The sequence below is a fragment of the Psammomys obesus genome, unplaced genomic scaffold, assembly GCF_907164565.1.
Source record: "Psammomys obesus unplaced genomic scaffold, mPsaObe1.curated_primary_1811, whole genome shotgun sequence".
NCBI lineage: Eukaryota > Metazoa > Chordata > Mammalia > Rodentia > Muridae > Psammomys > Psammomys obesus.
The window spans coordinates 10,699,826-10,721,685 of record NW_026592510.1 but is presented as its reverse complement, the minus strand read 5'-3'; the positions used below and the strand labels follow the sequence as shown (position 1 = coordinate 10,721,685).

At 44.1% G+C, this 21,860-nt stretch overlaps 1 protein-coding gene across 4 annotated transcripts in view; it reads left to right on the top strand.

Moving 5' to 3' along the window:
• Positions 1–21,860, top strand: part of Smarca2 (SWI/SNF related, matrix associated, actin dependent regulator of chromatin, subfamily a, member 2) — a 118,664-nt gene that overhangs the window by 77,743 nt on the left and 19,061 nt on the right. For all 4 annotated transcript variants that reach the window (XM_055613779.1, XM_055613781.1, XM_055613782.1 and 1 more), the window contains exons 19-24: positions 680–793; positions 8,344–8,451; positions 9,173–9,259; positions 13,396–13,442; positions 15,498–15,664; positions 21,479–21,642. In XM_055613779.1, the coding sequence (XP_055469754.1) occupies positions 680–793; positions 8,344–8,451; positions 9,173–9,259; positions 13,396–13,442; positions 15,498–15,664; positions 21,479–21,642 (687 nt within the window). The remainder of the gene's footprint in view (positions 1–679; positions 794–8,343; positions 8,452–9,172; positions 9,260–13,395; positions 13,443–15,497; positions 15,665–21,478; positions 21,643–21,860) is intronic.

Genomic DNA, 21,860 nt, shown 5'->3' with positions numbered 1-21,860 from the left:
CTACGTCTAGATCCACAGGCAGCAGGAAAGGAGAGTGAGTGGTGCTGGGCCTAGCTTGAGCATCTGAAACCCCAAAGCTCACCCCCTGTGGCACACTTCCTCCCCTACACCTACTCCAACAAGGTCACACCTCCTAATTCTGCCACTACCCATGAGCCAATGCGGGCCCATTTTCATTCAAAACACCATAGCACTGCAAAAACAAAACAAACAAAGAAACAAAACACCATAGCACTATGATGGAGGAGCATGAAGAGCACTCACTCTTGTTCTTCCCATTTTCATATTCAAGCCCCCAACCTTTTATATGTTTCTGCACTGGACACAACAAAAGTCAAGGGCTTCAACAGAAGTAGGAGCATGTGAACTGTTGCCCCCTTTTCCTGTTCTGTGTCCATCATAAGTCAGTCGTTCTTGCCATGCGTTTTCTCTGAAGTTTGGGGCTCTTCATACTACCAGCATGAAATTTGTTCTAGGGCAGTTTCCCACAGAAATAGGCTTGAAGGCAAAGATGCCTATCTGGAGGTAGGAAGAGAAATTTGGAGGTATAGATGGCTGGCATAAACCTGGCTTTATAACAGCACGTGAAATTTCAGTATACATTGAAACACCTAATGGGTGTGCCAGAATTTTACTCTGTGAAACTTCCTCCAGGAACTCACCTAAGTTCGTTTTGTAGGTGGACTTGAATGAAGAAGAAACGATTTTGATCATCAGGCGTCTACACAAGGTGTTGAGACCCTTTTTGCTGAGGAGACTGAAGAAAGAGGTTGAATCTCAGCTTCCAGAGAAGGTCAGTTGTAGATTCGAGCTGTGGGTTTTTTCTCTCTCTCTTATGTGTTTTTTCAGTACCTGCCTTTGAGGCTGCCTGTCTAAAGTAACAGGCCAAGAGTTCAGCAGCAAGTGGAATGTTGAAAATACCCTCAAAGACTTTCTGAGTTTGATCCATCCGGAGGGGTAGTGCTGGTCTCTCTCAGTCTGGTCTCTCTAACTTTGGGACAGGCTAAATAAAATAACCAAATTCATGGACTCTCATTGTATTTTGAATTTATATATCCTAAGTTTCTGAGCGTATATCGTACTCTAAGGCAAATAAAGATTGGCATTTGCTACTTGTGCCAGGTTTCCTGAAAGTTCATTCAGTGTTTAGTATTTGTGATATTATCGTTTTGATAGGAACAGAGTTACTGTATAAACCACAGGCTGGGGTGTGGGTTTGTATGATGTAACTGAGTTCCTGTAGACACACCTGGGAACTTCTAGGCACATAGTTTTTTTTCTTTGGAAATGGTTTTTATTCTGTAGAGATCCTTTGGGCCTGGGTTAGTATTGGGCTTTGAACTTCGATCACTGTCCCCGGTCCTCTTCTAGAACCGTCTACACCTGAAGTTCTGTCCTCTAAAGGGTGGCTTGCTTGGTATGAAATACTGTTTTTTGTTTGTTTGTTTGTTTGTTTGTTTGGCTTGGTTTGGTTGTAGTTGTTGTTGTTTTTCGAGACAAGGTTTTCTCCCTGTAACAGCACTGGCTGTCCTGGAATTTTTTTTGCTCTGTAGACCAGGCTGACCTCGAACTCATAGAGTTCCACCTGCCTCTGCCTCCCAAGTGCCAGGATTAAAGGAGTGCACCACCACCACCTGGCATGCATGATGTATTTTTATTTGCCTTTTATTTGATAGGTTGGAGCTAAGCTGTCTTTTTTCATGATTGTGAATTTTTTGTTAAAAACTACTAGACAGATTGGTGTATTCCATCTGTTGTAAGAGTTGGCAGGTGGTTAGACAGATATAATCATTTTGCCATGAGAGCATTTTATGTCTTCATCCCTTATTCATCGATAGTCACACACATTAAAAAAAAAAATCTTATCCCATGCTTGTCCTAGTAAAAGCTTATGTATGTATTTTACTTTGTTAGTGAATACAACTTGGGGACCAGGTACTGTTTCTATACCCTTTGGCTTCCTGTGGTCTTGACCTATATTGGTAAGAACGACACTCTATATGCTGTATCTTTTGTGGATCTCTTTCTAGGCATCCAGATCTTTAAAGGCAACCACTGTCCTGGAGGCGGCTTGGTGGGGTCGAAACTGTTGACTCTGCCCATAAGTGGGCACAGGAAACCCTACATTCTTGGTTACTTATGGTATGAATGTTGGCAAATCATATAGCCCAGGGTAGCCTTAGTGATCTCACCAGTGACCTGGAAAATATGTGCCGTATCAGGACTGCTATACGGTCTCAGTGCTAGATGCGTGAACATACACGTGGCACAATTTCTGTTGTCTTGGTGCGTGTGTGTGTGTGTGTGTGTGTGTCTCCTCCTGTGTCTCTTCTGTTTCAGTTGTTAATAGAAGCTCTACTCTCTTGTCCACTTGAAGTTTTTATCACTGTTCTCTTGTCTTTACTGTGTTTTTTTTGTATCTTGCATCTCTTGCATCTCTGCCTGTGAACCAGCTAGAGCATGTGTTGTTGACTTGATTCAATCAATATCTATTCTCTATCTTCATTACCTTGTTCATATTTTTCTTCTAACCTGGGGAAAGTTGGAAATGCAGCTGTCATCCTTGGGGGGTGAGGAGTCTTTTCTTTAATACCTGCTGTTTATAAGTACAGACTGTATATCTTACATGGCTGGAGTAAAAGGAACCATAAAAGAGTAATAACTGTTGACAGAAACAAATTTTTTTTAAAACTAAAGCCATCTATATTATTTTATTCTTAAATGTTTCCATGAAGAAGAATAAGAAAATGCATTTTAATTTTAATTTTAGTTTACAGCAAGTAAAATGTCTGTACAGAACCATACTCCTTTTATTTCACAGCTCTGTGGTCCTAACAAATGTCTGTGTCACTCTGTTCAGAACCAAACTACACAACTGTCCCTCGCCTAACTAAGCTGTTCTCCTTTGCATACCTATGCCTACACTCCAAGTGCAATACCCACGTGTTCACCACCTTCCCCTATTTCCCCCTTCCACGCTTAGCTTCATGTGACCTCTAAGCTGTTCTCCATCCCTAAAGAATGCCAGATGAACTAGTTGCTGTCTGCATGTGGGTTCTTTGAGTCTGTGTAATGTGTTTGGAAGTCATCCAGGTGGTTTTGCTCACCCACAGTAGATTAGCTTTGTTGAGGGACATTGGGTTGTTTGGTTTGTTCAGTGTGTGTGTGTGTGTGTGTGTGTGTGTTTGTCTGTCTACCTGAGTTTATATACACCACATAAGGCAGGTACTTGGAGGCCCGAAGAGTGTTCTAGATTTTCTGAAGCTAGAGTTATATGTTTGTGACCTGCCCAGTGTGTGCCAGGAACTGATGTGAGTCCTCTGTGAAAGCAGTCAGTATAACTAACAGCTGAGCTATCTTTCCAGTCCCTGACAGTCTGAGCAGAACTGCTGTAGGCATCTGGATACAGGCTTTTGTGTGATGTAGTTTTTGTTTCTCTTGTGTAAATGGCCAGGAGTATTATCTCTGAGACACATGATTAATAAATGGATTATAAATTTTATGAGATAAAATTATTATAAAGTAAAATGGTCTTATAAAATCATGCGATCTCAGTGTTCTCTGCACCTTTCTGAAATGCTTTGTAGTCCTACTGGCAAGATGTGAGCATTCTAGTTTCTCATGTGCATCAATGCTCGGTGTTGTCAGGTATGTTTTTATTGTTGTTGCTCTTTGTTTCCAAATTTTAGTAGGTATGAAGTTGTGTCTTCAATTCCATTTGTTTGATATTGAGCAGTGTTGAGTATCTTTGCCTACACTTGGGCTGTACACTGAGGAAAGCCAGCTCTCATAGTAGGCTAATGGGACACCTACTGAGCAGGGGAGATACTGTGCCCCTACCTATGGCCACAAAGCCCATTTCTTACATTCAGGAAATAACACCAGTTCATAGAAAAGGGATTATACAAGGCAACTTAGACTAGATGAAAATTTAATTTTTCAGTTGAGCTCCCGTGGAAGCTATCTGGCCTGACTTTTTTCCTTTGTGGATTGGTAGTCTTAAGAACCAGTGGTGCAGCTGGTTGCATGTACAGGGGCATCTCAGTGCATGTGTGGCATGTGCCTGCTATGTATATGCATGTGTGCATATGTTCATGAGCGCTGTGTCTGAAGTTAACAAGATCTTGGACTACCTAAGGTCAATCCTGATTTTTTTTTTTTAATGCATACAGGAAAAAAAGCATTATTTAGATGGAACACTTGTGTATTTGTATAAAAGCTGGGAATGCTTACTAGAATTAATCATGAACATTATTCTCCTCTTGTGCCATAGATTCCAGGACCTGAGGCCTTTGTAGGTTGAATTGTTTATTGAAAAAAATCTCAGTTCACCACATGAGCCTATTTCCCACACTGGCCTGTGGTTCACTGTTCCGATGATGAATCCTTTTGGAATGATAATCTTGAATGAATCCTTTTGGAATGATAATCTCAAAGGCAGGAGCTTTGAGGAAAGCTCAAGTTCTACCAAACTAAATGGAGGTTAGGATTCTTAGGCAGTATAACCAATGTATTCACCTGCTTGTGGGGATTGATTCAGTCTTTTACTAACTCAGAGTTCCTAGGGGACAGTTATCATGTGTGTGAAGTCAGTGCCTCCGTTGTTCTTAGAACTGGGATCAACGGAGTCCCAGTAGCTGTCAAGACTATCCCTTATAGGGGACATCTGATTTCAGAAGTCACCAATGTCACTCTCTGGACCACCTGTGTGTTCAGAGGCATTCTCACATACTTGTCTTCCTAAGGTGCCGCTGCATTTGGGGAGGGTGAGCTCAGACCCAACCCAGTTGAGATTGTCATAATTTGTAGGGTTCTTTACTCTGTCTGTAGCTATCAGTTGGTTCATCTGTGCATTTCCTTGCACTCAGAGCAGGTAGAAAATATATAATGGGAGGTGTGTTGTAAATGGTTGACAGCCTTGACCTTTGACGTGAGGTCTGTTCGCGCTGAGTGCTGGTGTAGCAGTGGGAGGTGGCGTCACCCAGCCAGCAAAATGAATTATACAGTCTTTCAGATGCCTTAGTGGGGGGGGTTCCCAGTGCTCACACGTGGGTGTGGCAGCAGGCTGTGCAGAAGGAGCTCAGTTATAACCCCCTGCAAATGCAGACCGATGCTAGCGGAGCTGTGCATATTTATGTGTCTCTGTAGATACGCTCTGTAGATCTGTAACATGCAGGGTAACACTGATGCCAGGTGTGGTCTGTCTGTCTGTCCCAAGGTCACTCATGTACCTGGGTGGTCGTAGGGGAGGCTTGGGTTGGATTCTCCCACTAGGGCATCTCAATGTCCATCCATTTTTACTTGTCTGTGTATTCAGATTCTGTATGTTGTAACTGGGTTTTCCTGTGTCTACAAAAGTAGACTTCATATGATCTGATGTTTTGGTTCAAAGTGTTTGGGTTTGAAAGCAGGACCTATTTAACTAGGCTAATCTCCTAGGACCCAGGAAGATTGAAGAGACTCTGCCAAAGAATAGAGGTGGGAATGTGGAACAGTGTGAACACAGAACAATGAGAAGAAAGCCATGCTGTTTCTCCTCCTGGCAGCTTCCATTAGCTGCACATAGAGTATTCAGGTTGGAACTGATACAAAATATCAGGCATCATCACACTGGCATCATTATATAAGGATGTAAAGCATCTATCTTTAACATTGTCCCACTGTCCTATAGGCCTCAGCCCATGCCTTGAAATGCTAATGTTAACACATGTATGTAATAATTATTAAGAAAAGCTATAGCAATATATTGGAAAGATGAGTTTTGTCATCAGACAAGGTCCAGGACCATTTTCTCTGAGGGACATGGAGGAAGAAATGGTTTTTGATTAATAGGGCTCTTGAGGGAATTTTTTAAAAATTCCATATATTTACATGGTACACACGTGTGCACACATGTGATATGATGGAACTGTGTCCACACATGTCGTGGTGCATGTTGGAGGTCAAAAGATAACTTTTAGGAGTTTTCTCTCCTGTGTAGGTCTCAGGGATTGCCTTTAGGTCACGAGGCTTAGAGGCAAGCACCTTTCCCATTGTGCCATCTCATTGGTCCCAGGAGAAGGTCTTGGGTACAGTAGTATTTAGAAAGGGTCCCTAACATTAAGGACCACCTAGGCTTGGAGAAAAGTGTGGGAGCAGATAAAATCATCTGCAGTCGTTCCTGACCACTCCAGGAGCGAAGGTAAAATGTGCTTGTGGAGCGTATAACAACAGATTTGGTCCTTTATCCCACCAGCTCCTTCTACCGTTATTGATGCAAGGGACGGGGGAGCCTCGGGCCTTCCTTCTAGAACAGCTATGTAGCCCTCTAGAGGAACGGTTCTCAATGTGTGGGTCCACATGCATGCTGATTCATGCAGTGGCAAAACTACAGTTACGAAGTAGCAACAAAATGAAGTGATGGCTGGGGGTCACCACAACAGGAGACACTGTATTTAAGGGTCGCAGCACTGGGAAGGCTGAGAGCCGCTGCTCTGGAGGCTCTTGCCTCTCTTCAGATGGTCAGCATCCTGTCTCCATGGTATCAGCAGGCTGACTCTTCTTCCAGAACTCCTCCACCTCCAGCCCTTAGCAGTAGCTGACTGACACATAGAAAGTGAGGGTTCCCTCCTCTTCCATCTCCTGACACGCCTTGACAAAAGAATCAGTCATGTCTTCTACGCTCAGGAAGGTGTGGAGGAGCCAGCAGCAAGGCGGTACCAAGTAAAAGTGGTCATCAGGCTGAGACTCTGAAATGGTCTCTTTGGTCATCCTTAGGGGTAGTCTGAAAGAGTAGACATACTGAGCTAGGAGCGTGACCTCCTGGCTGCTCAGATTCTTGTCTATGAAATGAGATTAAGTGTTCTATCTTGTGATAAGTTTGTAGGAATTAAGTGAGAAAAGACACACCCAGCATTTTACATAGAGCTCAATATCAGCCCGTGATGCCATCATTATTAAACTTGTTAAAGTCCAAACTTAAAATTTTTCTTCCCCACAATCAAATTTCATTGTAAGTTTAGAGCTCTTGAAAAACTAGGATAGTGGTAATTCTTTCGCTGTGAATGTGTAGTGGAAACTATCACACCATGGAAACTTTGAGTCACCTGTGTCAGTCATACCTGAGGAAAACCATACAACATAGGAATTTTATTTTTTTTAAAGAAAAGAAGAATAAAGGGAAGACACAATCAGATAGGTGAAACACAAAGCCGGCGTTAACTGTGTACTGATTTGTTAAATTTAAAGATTTGTGTTTCCTCTCTGACCTGGAAAGTTACTAACCAACTCAATTTAGGTAACTCTCCGGCATAAGAGCCAGCCTTCCTGTAATTGCCAGTGTGAGGAGACAACCAGTTGTGCCTCCAAGGGCTCCGCCTCCTTCTAAAAGTGAACAGCCAAATGAATATTCAACTTCTCTTCATCTGTGACCTCCTCTCTCTAGCCCTCGGAGCTGAAAACAGCCTGATCATTTTTAAACAGTTGATTGAACACCAGGCAGTTGCCTGATTTTCTTTAATGGTGTTCCTAGATATCCAGGTGGCAATCTGGCATTTACTTTGAAATTTGCCCATTTGTATTCTTGGGACTGAGGAAAACCAGCAATATAAATAAGTCTTGTTCTCTGTGCACAAAGGATGCTAAAGCCTTGCAAGTGTGTGATAAGTCATGGGCATGTGAATCCCATTTAAGTGTTTTTGAAATTGGGCTTTGTCTTCTCTCAGCTGGACACACAGGAGGCCATGTCCGGCTTCAGGCAGCCCTGAGGAGGTTTCAGGAGTTGTGTCCTGCTGTGAGTTAATTCGTTTTAGCTTCTTGTCTTCACAGTGGTGTGTCCTCTCATTTCTCGAGAGTAGAAGTTAATGACAGTCAACCTAGGTTTTTTAGCAATCTTACAGTAAGATTAGTGCTTAGGGTGGCCACATGTAGCCATTTAAAGATGTTTTACAAAGAAATTCGTAGGATTGGGGGCAGTCACTGGTCTTTCTTTCTTAATAGTAATGTTTGGTTCATATGGAAATAAACAGGGCCAAAAAACAGGAGAAATATTAAAAATACACTGTAGTGAACATTTTTGTAATACACAAGCTGCTCTCTCTTAAATATGGGATCAAGAAATTCTAGGAATTTGTGACCTTGACATTTTCAACAGGCCGCCCTTTAAAGATCTTACCATTATCATGACACGTTTGATGAGGACTCTGATCTGCTCCATGGCCCTGTCCCATCTCAGGAGTCCTGGAAAGGGAAATAGATGCCTCCTCTGTGCTTCCAGGACTGGCCCCAGCAGGCCCTTCTCTGCTGCCATCTTCCGATAGCCTCTTTCTCTCCTATGCTTACCCATATCCTGCTCTCTGTCCTCAGGTTGAGTATGTGATCAAGTGTGACATGTCAGCCCTGCAGAAGATTCTGTATCGTCACATGCAAGCCAAGGGGATCCTCCTCACTGACGGTTCTGAGAAGGACAAGAAGGTATGTGGTGAAATCCAGGAGACTCAGGTACTGCAACGTGTCTTCTCCTCTTCTCGTGGCCAGGGCCTTGAGCATTTCCAGAAAGCCTTCCTGTGGCTACAGTAGCTGCCAGCACCATCATTACCCTGTTAACTGCGTTGGGTGGGGAGTGGGGGGAGAAAGGAGGGTCTGTGCCTCTGATAGTGTTTCTTTTATCAAACCCTCAGTACTGCTCATGATAGCTCTGCAGACAGCACAAGCTACCCAGTGCTTTAGGACACCTGAAGGTCCAGTTTCTCTCCCTAGTATCTTTTGTGTGTGGTCTGCCAGAATCCTAAGGACAGATGTGACACAAAGCCATCGGCTTGACATAATTTTGTAAGAGTTTTTTGTAGGATAAGTTAATCACAAGAACAATGCTATATCCAACATGGAAAAGGCTACATATCAGCTGGAACTCTAGTGTGTAGGTACTAAGAAGATGCAGGGACTTATGTTCTCTCTGTGAGCTATCTAGTCTGTCTCTCTCTCTCTCTCTCTCTCTCTCTCTCTCTCTGTGTGTGTGTGTGTGTGTGTGTGTGTGTGTGTGTGTGTGTGTGTCTCCAGTGCTAGACTTGTACCCAGGCCTCTCATAAGCTGTGCACAGGCTCCACCAGTAAGCTAAACCTTCCTCTTGATGCCTAGTTTTTAAAAATTGGAAATATTTGATCAGTGAATAATTAATTCCTCATTGTACTTTCAGGGCAAAGGAGGTGCCAAGACGCTTATGAACACTATCATGCAGCTGAGAAAAATATGCAACCACCCATATATGTTTCAGCACATTGAGGTGAGTCTGTATCTTGTTCTCTGATCCTTACTGTGTTAGTTAGAAAGGGAAAACCTCAAATATGTGTCCAGCATGTGTGGGGTGTTCAGCTGGCACGGCCCCTGTCTTTTCAGGCAGAATCAACAGACCTGTTTCCTGGGTGTGCATTCGTGTTGGCACTGACTGCCTGAGCATCTGGAATTCATTAAGAGTTTAAAGTAGTGAGGAAATGTTGGGAGCATCGGGTCTTTATGTGGATTTGGGTAAATGCTGTGAATTACCTTGTTACCGCTGGAGCTCTGAAATTGAAGATAATGACAGGTGCAGCCAGCTTCCTCAGAAAGGTGCTAAGAGAAATACTCCAATAATGTGTTTATAGATATGGAAGAGAAATGTGTCCTTGAAATATTATCTTTGTGAGAGAGGCTGGCTTTAGCCTGTGACATGGATTGGTCTCTTTTCATGAGAGAGGCTGGCACTAGCCTGTGACATGGATTGGTCTTTTTTTTTTCCTGCTTGGTTTTCCATGTGATGATGCACACTCTGTTGCTAAGGTCTCTAGAACCCTGTTTTTGACCACTGGACATTTTCTTCCCTGTTTGTTTCCTGCGAATGAGATGCCTTTGTTGACAAGGTTCACTCTGGTGGGGCAGTTGGCTTGAGCAGAAGTATCAAGAAGCCACCTTCACCATCTGCAGAACCACATGGGACTGAAGCAGCTGACGCCACAAGGGCCGCTGCCTGCTACAAACAAAACAGGAGGAATGGCTTCAAGGAAAATCAATGCAGGGCTCTGCTCTATTTAAGCAACTGGCAGAACCTTCCAGAAAATTAAAGCTTAATGACAACACAGAATGAGTTGAAATAGCCTTAGCTTTGAGCCCCCATCCCATCCCAGTTTATTTTGGTAATTATGCATGTTTGATCAGTTAATATTTTATTACCACCCCTTCCTGTATTAGAGGTCCATCTCATCTGGCCGAGTGAGTGAGGCCTGGCACCACTATGGTCCTCAAGTCCTTAGGAAAGAGCATAGATGTAAGTGGGAAAATCCATAGGTAGGGAAGAAGATCCCCACACAGATGGGCTCTGTCTCCCTATAGATAGCGGCAGAACATCTGTGGACAGAGGGTGTTGTTATTCATAAGTGTAAGGAGCTTATCCATAATCCTAGGGGAGTTGTCCTTGGATATAGGCCCAGCATTCACAGACAGGGAGAGCATACATTCGGGATCTAAGGGAGGGTGTGACAGGAGGGAGAATATCCTCCCATACATTCAGAGACTGTCCATAGACAGAAGGCTCTCTGATTGCTCCGTAGAGCATGTATAGACTGTGCTCACTACTTTTGTATTTACCTGTCACAAGGTGTAGTCACCTGAGCGGAGGGAGCCCCAACTGAGAAAATGCCTCTTGAATATCTGGTTACAGGCAAGCCTGTAGAGCATTTTCTTAATTAATGATTGATGGGAGAGGTTCCAGACTATTGTATGTGGGGACATCCCTGGGTACTGTAAGAGAACAGATTGATAAAGCCATGAGGAGCAAGCCAGTGAGCAGCACCCCTCCATGGCCTCCAAGTCAGCTCCCCTGAGTTCCCTCCCTGTGTGAGGTCTTGTCTTGCGTTCTCTCAGTGGACTGTGATTCAGGATATGTAAGCCAAATAAACCCTCTCTTCCCCAAGCTGCTGTTGGTCATGGTGTCTTGTCACAGCGATAGTAACAACGACAATGATGTGGATGCAGGGCTGGGGATCTGTGACAACGAGGCGAGAGGACATCCCAGAATGCAGATGAGAGTATTTATGGACGTAAGGGATAGTATCCCTAGAGCATCCATAGGCAGTTGGAGGGTGTCTGGGCATAGGAGACCTGGTCCATCAAGCATTACACAGCACAGCTGAGACAGAGCTACAGGACAAGGAGAGGATGTGTTTATAGAGCTAAGCAAAATTTGAACTTTACAAGTACTTATAAAAGTCCTACCAGTAAGCCATGGCCATGTACATATACAGATGAAGAAGAATCCTTTGAGCAGTAGTGAGAACCTGTCACAAGCTTCTTTGTCACGGTGTCTGGGTGGGGAGAGTCTTGACCCGTTAAAGCTGTCTCCCTCCTGCCTCTGAACTGAGAGAGAAATAGATTATAGGCCTGGCAGATGAATCAACCTTTACATTTTTTTAAATTACATGTGTGTTTGTGAGTGTTTTTTCTGGCCTGTCTGTGTGTGCATCACTTGTATTCCTGGTGCTCATGGAGGTCATCATAGATGCCCTGGACCTGGTGATACAGATGGTTATAAGCTTCTCTGTGGATTCTGGGAATCCTCTGGAGGAGCACCCAGTGCTCTTAACTGTGGGCCTTTTCTCTAGCCTCTTGGATCAACACTAAGGATAGAACACATGGAGCAGCTCGTAAAAAACAAAAATAAAAACAAATCACGTCAAATAGATGGAAGGTGCATTTTGCTACTGCTGCGAGTGTGCTGGGATAGGGCGTGGGACAGCATAGGAAATAATTTCTAATGCTGAAATGCTTGGGTTGTGACAGCGTGACTGGTCACCTATTCCTGAAAACCATTTTGAGAAATGTTACTCTTACTCATAAAGGATTGTGGGGATGTAGCAATTATGAAGTTGCATCTTACGAGCTGCTTGAGGAAGAATTGGGGTTTGTCCCTCTCTCTCAGTATCTGCAGCTTCAGAGAGAAGAATGGGGTGGTGGGGTGGTGGATGCTCACTGGCATCTGTTTGTTTGGACTTTAGGCCGATGTCAGTAGACAGATAGGGTATACTGGGGCTTTTTAATGTAACAGTTTTGAGGAAGCTTCTAGAATCCAGAGCCTGCAGCTGTTACTGAGTCTTTGGCTGCAATGGGTCCAAGATGCTGTGTATGTTTGTCTGTGTTCTGTTTTGTGTTGTCTTCCACACAACCGTGTATTGATACCAAATAATTTCGCAACCCCAGTGTTGAGACAGGGCTTGTCATCTCCTTGGGGACCTTCATACCTGAGAAATGAAAGCTGTGTTTTATTTTGAGCAGGGGCCTCTCTGTGTGGCCCACATTGGTCAAATATTCTCAGTCTTTGTGTGTGTGTGTGTGTGTGTGTGTGTGTGTGTGTGTGTATACCTCAGCCTCCCAAATACCTGAGACTAGAGGAGCATACCGCCATGCCCCAAAGCTGGGTGTTTTAAAGGATGGCATGATGCCTAATCTCACCAGTCTATAGATATATGCAACTGCTTTAGTAGTTCCTTCCTTGCTTGGAGCCAGGAATGGGAGCTGAAAAAACTAGAAAGGGATGCCATCTGTGAGAGGGTCATTGGCGTGCTAGCAGGTAGAGTACAGTTTTGTTCATTGTTCAGCTAAGTCATTTTTTTACCATAGGACAGTGCTCGGAGGGGCTGGGACCCACCCTGACTTGTGAGGGCATGAACTTTTCTCTCTGGAGGAAAAGCTTCCGGTGACTGGATGTAGAGGGGAGTAAGGAGCCTAGGGGCGACTGAATGGGAGGAGTGACTTGCCCTGCACCCCCCAGGTAGTTTCCCTTTCTATCAAGAGGACGAAGGGAAAGCACAAAAACAGTCAAGTATGTCTTCCTCTTTTTCAGTAAAAAGGGAATTAAGTAATTAAGTTCTGTGCTCTAAGGGCGGAAGCTGGACCTTGAAGATCTAGTTGGTTCAAGGTGTTTTACTTGTCAAGAGAAAAGGGAGGCCTACAGGCTCAGTGAATGCTATATTGCCATTATTTCTATTATTTCCAATTGTTAGGTTACGTTTGTGCTTACATGATGATTGTGGGCCAGCTTATATTAAACCCTGCCTGTACCTTGGACTGTGAGCTTGTGGGTGGGTCCCCAGAAAGAGTTCGAGGTTCAGCTCCTGGCCAATGCATGCTCAGGCGCTGAGCTAATCTTGAGTTGTGCTGGGCCAGTGAGCTGACCTGATATCAGGGAGTCCAAAGCAAAGACTGCTATGCCAGGGATGTCTTTACGATGGGACAAAAGGTGACCTCAGAGACATGAGTTTCTGATTTGCTCTGCAATGAGTGCTCGCCTCTTCGGTGACCACTTGATTCGCTTTGACTATGTTCTAGAAATACTAGAGAAAACAGGCAGTTAATGATTACATATTAAAATCACTTTCTGCTCTCTTAAAGGAATCCTTTGCTGAACACCTGGGCTATTCGAATGGGGTCATCAATGGGTAAATCTCCTTTTTTTTTTCCCCTCTCTTTCAAGATGCATTGTTATTGGCCTAAATTCTTTCTATCCTGCAACTACACACTGTCAGCCTCCTTTAAGCCTCCTTGCTCCCCTGCAGAGGGACAGAAGTTGCTAAATGAAATGATAGCAGCATCCCTTTGTACTTTCCTGGCATAAATTTAAGCGTGCCCTTAGCAAACGTCTATTCAAAGGACACAGATCTCGTTTAAGGGACTTACCAGTGGTTTCACATTCTAAAAATGTTTCAGTCACTGAGTGGGGTGACTGCTAACCGAAAGTATAGTTTTTCTTACTAATTTCCTATGGATGTTTAGCATTCAAATGCCTGAAAGAAAATGTCTCATGTGCCGTAAGTGAACGTTCAGTTTTACAGTCAGTTTCTGAAATATGATCCAAGAAAGCTTTTGTTGTTAGCATGGACATAGGATGGAGCCACACCTTGCTGCAGAGAAACAATGGAGCTTATTCTATGCAGAACATCTTGTGTCTCACCCCAGGAGAGATGAATTATTAGAATATGTGGGATCCTTGCTGGATCCCAGAGGCAGGCAGGGTCCTCAGGATCAGGATTAGGGCTAATTGCCTCTTTTCAGTCCTTGCTTCAATTGTCCCCTGGGCGTTAAGGCAGCTCCTGCTTCCTCCAGCATGGTCAGGGGTACAGGGTGAGCCACTGAAGGACAGGTCTCAGTGTAAGTGATCAACAACAGGAAATCAAACGTGAAAATGGATGTTACGAACAAAATGCACCATGGCACAAGTTCTGCTACCCCTTGATGTATTTTCACTGTTGTTGAACACGTGCACATGGGTGATTATTTCAAACCGTTTCAACCCTGGAAGTAAATTTCAGTATTATGCAACACTGTTGAATTTGAAAACAAAAGGTTTCCTGTGGCAGAAGGCCCTACTTCATCCTTCCTCCTTACCAAGGAATTGGCCCTCTTCTCCCGTCATGTTTTGTCTCATGCGCCTGCAGCAAACCAGGACCTTATTCTTCCCTGACTCTCCCATGGTGCCCATGGCAACCCAGTGAAACAGGTCACTCAAGGTCACACCACTGTTTACAACACATCAGTGGCTGCCCATTGCATTGAAATCCAGAACAGTCAGTAGAGAGCTCCCCAATACCTGCTTCCTTCCCTCACCTCTCCAGTCTGCCCTCCGGGCCTGCTCTCCCCTCACTGGTGCTTAGGTTACACTACACTCACCATGACTTGGCCCCAATTTGTGAGGGGTTCCAGGCTTCCTGAACTCTGCAGGGCCCGTGCACATGTGTTTTCCTTTCCTTGGCAATCTTCTTCTCTCTATGTGCATGCCCTCATTTCTCACCTAAGTGTCTTTTCACTCAATGTTTCAGGTTTTAACTAGAGTGTTCACTCTCCAGGGAAGTCACTGACCACACACACACTTAAGTCAATGATTGGCAAGCTTTATTGGTAAAGAGCCAGATAGGAAACATTTTCACTTTTGAAGATCACAGATACCTGGTCGACATGGTTAGTGTAGGATGGTATCAGACAGACAGAAATGCATGGGCATGGCTGTGCTTCAGTAAGACCTCATTTCTGAAAGGATCTGTCAGTGTTGACGCACTCTGAATTCTCGCTGTCACTTTCTGCTTTACTTTATAGACTTTATATGCCTGCCCACACTGTGTTGGTACACAGTAGGGGCTCAAAAAGTATTTGAGTGGATCGCCAGTGTACTGTTAATTTGATGGCACATCATAATGCATCTTAGGGGTGTGGATGGGTTCCCTTTTCTTCTGGGCATCTGGCATATACATATATAGCATGCTCATGATATATATGGGTGTGTGTGTTTATTATATATACATGGGTTTTGTATGGATGGCTTTTTTCCCCCTCATTTAACACAGGCATGGCTTAGGAGCTGATATCCCTTCATTCATTCATCCACAGTTCCTTATTGAATGCTTACTATATAAAGGCTCTATCTGAAAAGCTAAGCTCTTCTGGATCTTTCAAGAAGACAGCAGTAATACTGTCTTCTTGTTTTGCGTTTTTGGGTTCAGGGCTGAGCTGTATCGGGCCTCAGGAAAGTTTGAGCTACTTGATCGTATTCTGCCCAAATTGAGAGCAACTAACCACCGCGTGCTGCTTTTCTGCCAGATGACGTCACTCATGACCATCATGGAGGATTACTTTGCTTTTCGGAACTTCCTTTACCTGCGCCTTGATGGTAAGTGCGGGAGGCACTGGACTCACACCACACTACCAAAAGCAAAGGGGCCATGGGCCCTGAGCCCCAATCTCTGTCAAAAAGGAGAAATAACACTGAGAAGTTTGGCCTTCAGGCTGCTGGCTGTGGGTCTACTGGATGGCAAGTTTATGTCTTCTGACGCCGTTCACCTCATTGACATGATTTTCACAGTTGTTTATCCTGTGTACGTATCAACACAGATTCAGAGTCCTGTATGAGCACCGTGGTTGAACAGAGCAGAAGTGCTTGACCCCTGGCTTTTAGTCTCAACTTCTTGTGCCATGGAGTCTGCTGACCAGCCTTTGTCTCCTTTTCAGAGAAGACATATCTTAAGGGACACACTCGGTGACTCCTTTATTCAGTGACAAAGTAGTAGTAGTTCATTTACGAGTTTGTCATTGAAGCCTGTGTCATAGGTTCAGGCCACCTTGTTAAGAGATGAGACTTCATTGCTTCCTGAGTGCTGCAAACTGTCTCAGTCATGGTTTCCATTGCTGTGATAAATCACTATAACCAAAAGCAACTCAGAGAGGAAAGGGTTTATTTCATCTTATAACTCTCGTGGAACACACGGAGGAACACTTCTCACTGGCTTGCTCAGTTTGCTTTCTGCTCAGTCTCAGGACCACGCGTCCTCAGGGTTGGCAGTGCCCACACTGAGCTGGCTCCTTCTACTTAACTCAGCGATCAAGAAAATGCCTCACAGGCTTGCCCACAGGCCAGTCAGGTAGGGACATTTTCTCAGTGGAGGTTACCTCTTCCCAAATGCCTCTAGCTCTTGTCAAGTTGACACAAACTAGCAACACAAAAACTATTTAAGGAAGTTGGCTAAACTTAAGAATGAAATTGACTGGGCCTGGTAGAGCGTACCTTTCATGCCAGCACTCAGGAGACAGAGACTGGTGGATCTCTGTGAGTTCAAGGCCTGCCTGTTGCAGGCTAGCCAGGCACCCATAGTGAGACCCCGTCTCCAAAAGAAGAAAAAGGAGAGAGAGAGAAAAAAAAAAGGAATGAAATTAGGATATCACTTTAATAAGCAAATATTAGTAAAAGCAAATATGCCTTTAGGGGTAGTCCCTAAATTACATGGATAAGTTAGATACTAGCAATAGTATTTCAGATTTTCAAAGTCTGATGATGGATAATGTGGTTAAGAAGTGTTGTGAAGGGATAAGAGTAGGCATAGGTGCAGGATGTACTTGACCTTGGGTGCAGAGAGCCCAGTCTTCCTGATAACTATTACGTTATCTGATGCAGTATAATGTCATTATTAAATGAGAGGGAAATTAAAATTTATACTCCATTAGAAGGTTTGGGGCTATTTTCAATCCGATGTACCCCACCTCCCCTTTATACATGGTTAATTAGAAATAAACCAAATGCAGTTGGCAAGTATTTCTTTACTTTAGTGTTTAGGTTCATTTTCTGTACGGCCTCCTTCTTGAAGTCTTAACCTTAGCTTTCTAGTCTTATTTAAAGCTAGTTGTGACATCAGATACCTGATGATTTTAAGCCTCTTCACCCTTCCAAAGTTGTCAATTGATGAATGGTCAAGTCGACATGAATGCATGGTCCTGGTAGTCTTAACCATACAGTCTCTCTCTGTTGTCAAATCTGAGTGTTTTTCTTTTCTCTTGGAGTGGCACCCTTTCTCCCACTGTCGGTGCCTCCCCTAATTTCTCTGGGTTGCAGGTTGCTAGCCACCTTGCTAGCCTGACCACTTTTGCTACTTCCTGTCACTTTTTTTTTTTTTATACCCTGGGAATATTTCAAACTATGAAACTGACAAAGAGCTGGAAAGATGGCTCCTCAATTAAGAGAGCTTGCTGGATTGAGTTCCCAGCACTCACAGGGCAGCTTACAACCACCTGTAACTCCAGTGTTGAGGATTCCAGTGCCTGTTCATGGGGAGTATACACACGTGATATGCACACACTGGGGCACAGTGCGCACTTACAACATTTAACATTTAAAAAAAAAATGCCAAGAAGTGATCTCCAATCTCTCGTGTATTTGCTTGCCAACACCAAAGAGTTATTTTTAAATCTTTGTTGCTGTTCTTATTGTCTATATATGATAACAGCCATGACAGCTAATTTAGGTAAGGGGGCAACTCCTACATGCAGGATAAAGGGGAAAGGGAAAAACTTCCTGGGCATTGTTAATTTTCTCAACAAATGCCTTTTGTCCCTGTCTGCACAACCTCCATTTAGAAGAACCAGACGCAGAGCTGAGCTGTGTGTGAAATCAGGCTCTAACTTGGACTATCTAGTGCCAGAAATGCTTGGTTTGAGCACGGCCAGGGAAATGACTCCATCTTTGAAATCTAGTCGCCTCGTCCATCAGAGCATGCCGATGGAGGCGGTGAGCTTAGCCACACAACTGGGCAGCGCACTGTTCTGCTTTCAGGAGAAACAAAGTTGTGTGAAAGTGGGCCATAGGGACTGTGGTGCCCGGACAGGCTTTCCCTGCTGTCTGTAAGCAGCAGCCACTCGTTTGCGAGGGGAGAGCGTTGTACACGCGGCCGTGCTGGCACACACCCTTCCATCCGCACCCACACGCCCATCATCCAGGCCACAAAATGTCCTCAGATTTTCGTTGCCAAGTTTGACATCTCAACTTTGGCATCAGGAAGAAAAGTCTCTTGCTAGAAGCTAAGCAAATATTTTTCTACAAAGACTGGAAGTGCACGGATAGGTTTAGCTACTATCCCATTGTTGTCACGGGATATGCTTTTGCTCCCCGCCCCACTTCGGTGAGAGCAAATGATGAAGTTTCATCCAGAAGATGAAATTTCCTAAGACAGCCAAAACTCAGTGAAAAATTAGCAGCCGTGGCAGCCTAGCAATGTGTTCCATGTGTTCCTTCTGGCAGACTCCGTAGTTTTCAACACAAGTGCTCCTTGCTGTTGTGTTCCCGGAACGGGTTATGTCCTCCATCAGAGTCTGACACACCATCAGATTTGACGCCGGTGCCGAGCATGTTAAATCCCATGCCGCGGCACCTGCAGTGAGGAGCACTTGCCTTCGGATGAACTCTTACTGGCCAGTCTGGGTCTCCTCCAGCCGTGCTGAAGAGGTTGCTGACGAGCATCAGAGACCCTGTGCTAGTGTCTGCCAATGGAATTGACAAGCCAGGAAATTCTGAATCCTCTCACAGGAAGTGCTGTAACTCTGCATGGAAAGTGATGGGATATTGTCATTTGTTCATTTTTAAAATATGTCAGATCTCTAGCTCTCTCTCTCTCTCTCTCTCTCCCTTTCTCTCTTCCTCCTAATAGTTTAAGTACCCCCAAGAACCATAGTTGATCCGTTTGCCTGAAGTCTCTGGTGGAGAGCCCCAGGACTCCTTTAACTAAGTAATGTTGATACGGTTATTTTTCGGTGCTCTGTTTTGCACTTGAGGTTATTTCATGCTAGATAGGCATATTTCCCAGTTGCTTCTAGTCTCATCTTACCAGATTATTTTTCAGTGATTGAAACTGTTGAAGGCCATATCCTCGGAGTACCTAGGAGCCCAGTTGCTGTGCTGGGCTGTGAAATGAACCAATGCCATTATTCTTCCTCTCCCTATTTTAGAAGGATTTTTCTTGGATTTTTGGCTCTTCCTTTTAAGGCAGAGTATAAACATGTGAATGATCAAACCTTGTGAGTGGTTGTTAATACTGCAACAGGCATTACTTACATACAAGTATATTGAAAGACAGAGTGTACCTGGAGCAAGCTTAAGCTGCAGATCAAGCACAAGGTTAGGGAGTTCTTCAGGACTTGGGTTGTAGCTCAGTCATAGAGTGCTTACCTACCATGTGCAAGGTCCTGGGTTCAATCCCCTCTATCACTAACTAAAAGGTGGGTGTGATTTTCATAGAGAATTTAACATTTATGGAGGAATAAGTGCTATAGTTTAGATCTTCTGTTTCCTCCAAAGTCCTGTGTGTTTAAATGCTTGGTCCCTGGGAGGTAGCTGAACCTGTCAGTCCTGGGAGGTAGCTGAACCTGTAAGACATGGGGCCTAGTGGGAAGTCGCTGGGTCACTGGGGACATGCCCTTCCCTTATGCTTTTTGTGTGTCCTAGTCACAAGGCAGGCAGCTTTGCTCTGCCACACACTTCTGTATGATGCTGTTTTGTTACTCACTGTGTGACTCATTTAATGGACAGGAGCCTCTAAAGAGACCTGTGAGACAAATGTCAACATTTTTTTCCCCTGCGTAGAAGATTGCACCTGCAAAGGCTGTATAGAGAAGGTCTTCTGCAAAACAAAACGTGCCCCCTGTTAGCATCGTGGACAAACGGTCTGCTCTAACCTCAGCAAGCCAGTTCTGAAAATAATGATTAAAAAAAGATTTACATGTTTCAGACCCATCAGTAAACCACCCCAGCCCCAAGTCTGGATTCCTGGAGGTCCCCCTGGAAGGATTTGAGCATTTCACTTAAAAAAAAAAAAAAATCTCATTTAGAAAGTAAGACAAGTCTGAAGAACATTGCCTTTTTATAGGAGGAGAGCACCAGACCCTCGCTCCTAATCCCCACTTGCTACATTGGGGAGATTGATTCTCTTTCCTCCTGAGGATGCTCATTATTTTTTACTAAATGTGGAAAACAGATCCCCCAAGTTTGGGAACTTGACCCTAGTGTGTAACCTGATTCCTTTAGCTGGAGTCAGTTAAATGTTTTAATCCTCTGAAATAAATTGTGCTATATTTTCATCCTAAAAAAAGAAAGGAAGGAAGGAAGGAAGGAAGGAAGGAGGGAGGGAGGGAGGGAGGGAGGAAAGAAAGAAAGAAAGAAAGAAAGAAAGAAAGAAAGAAAGAAAGAAAAAGAGCAACTCGTAGGAATAACATTTGTACAGCAGCCAGCCAAGGAGTATCATGTAACATACTTAGATTTTTCCCCATCAGCCTGTTCGGAATCCAGCATCCACTTCCCTAGCAGAGTACATTCAGGTGGAGTGCTGGTGGATTTTCGTGTTGTCCCTCCACGGTACATTCTAGGAGGAGGCCGGCTAAATGTGCTCCAGATGGCCAGAGTGGAACACAGGTGTGCCCACAAGTGAGCGTCACATTCCGGGACTAATGATCGCTCTGTGTCTGTACTCTTCCAAGCTCTCTAGTATAATGACTGCCCAGGCATCAGCCAGCCTGCTCTGTGGCTTGCTGTTTGTTTGAGCATCTTTTAACCCAAAAGAGCTGCCAGTTAGGCTCAGAAACACTGAGGTTTGCTTTCAGGTATTGTGACTTCAGGTCTTCAAGATGGAAACTGCCCCCTTCACGTTGATGGCTTTAACATCCTATCCTTAGTAGCAGTCTAACTGCTAAGGCAGGAAAGCAGCTTTTTCTTTTAATTCTCCTGGGATAAATAAGACCTTGTTCTAATGCCTCTCAGGAAAGTTGCTTTAAACCACTATAATCACTGTTTTTAATCATGTGAGTGTACACACACACACACACACACACACACACACACACACACATATATATGGCTTTTAAAAATTATTTGTTATTTTTAGGCTCAGAAATAAGTCCAGGAAATGTGTTCATTACGTCTTAGAGTAAGAATGTTCTAGAATAGTATAAATGTTCAGAAGAGTATAAACACTCTTGTCTTTCTTCTTTGTAATGGCAAAATGCTTCAAGCTCCTTCCAAAACTACAGAAACCCCGACCATTATGTCACCAGTGCAAACAGGAGTGTGGATGTATTTTTCAAGGAAGTAGGCATTTTTGTCTAGTTCCCCCCCCCCTTTTTTTTTTCAGACAGGAATTAATTGGCAAATTTATTTTTCTTACCCCCTCAGGCACCACCAAGTCTGAAGATCGTGCTGCCTTGCTGAAGAAATTCAATGAACCTGGGTCCCAGTATTTCATCTTCTTGCTGAGCACGCGAGCTGGGGGCCTGGGCTTAAATCTTCAGGCCGCGGACACGGTGGTCATCTTTGACAGCGACTGGAATCCTCATCAGGTGTGTGTATCCACTTGGGCGCCACGGCTTCCCTCCAGAGAGGAGGGGAAAGATTATCAGTTTCATCACTCACGTTTATAAGACAGAGCACATTTCTAAATGACTGGGCAATTTCTCCAAAGGAGAAATAGCCCAGCCAATTATTATGGCTGTTTCCTTATCTCCCTTGGAGTGCAGCTATTTCCCTGTTACGCCCAAGTGTGGGCTGGAAAACTTAC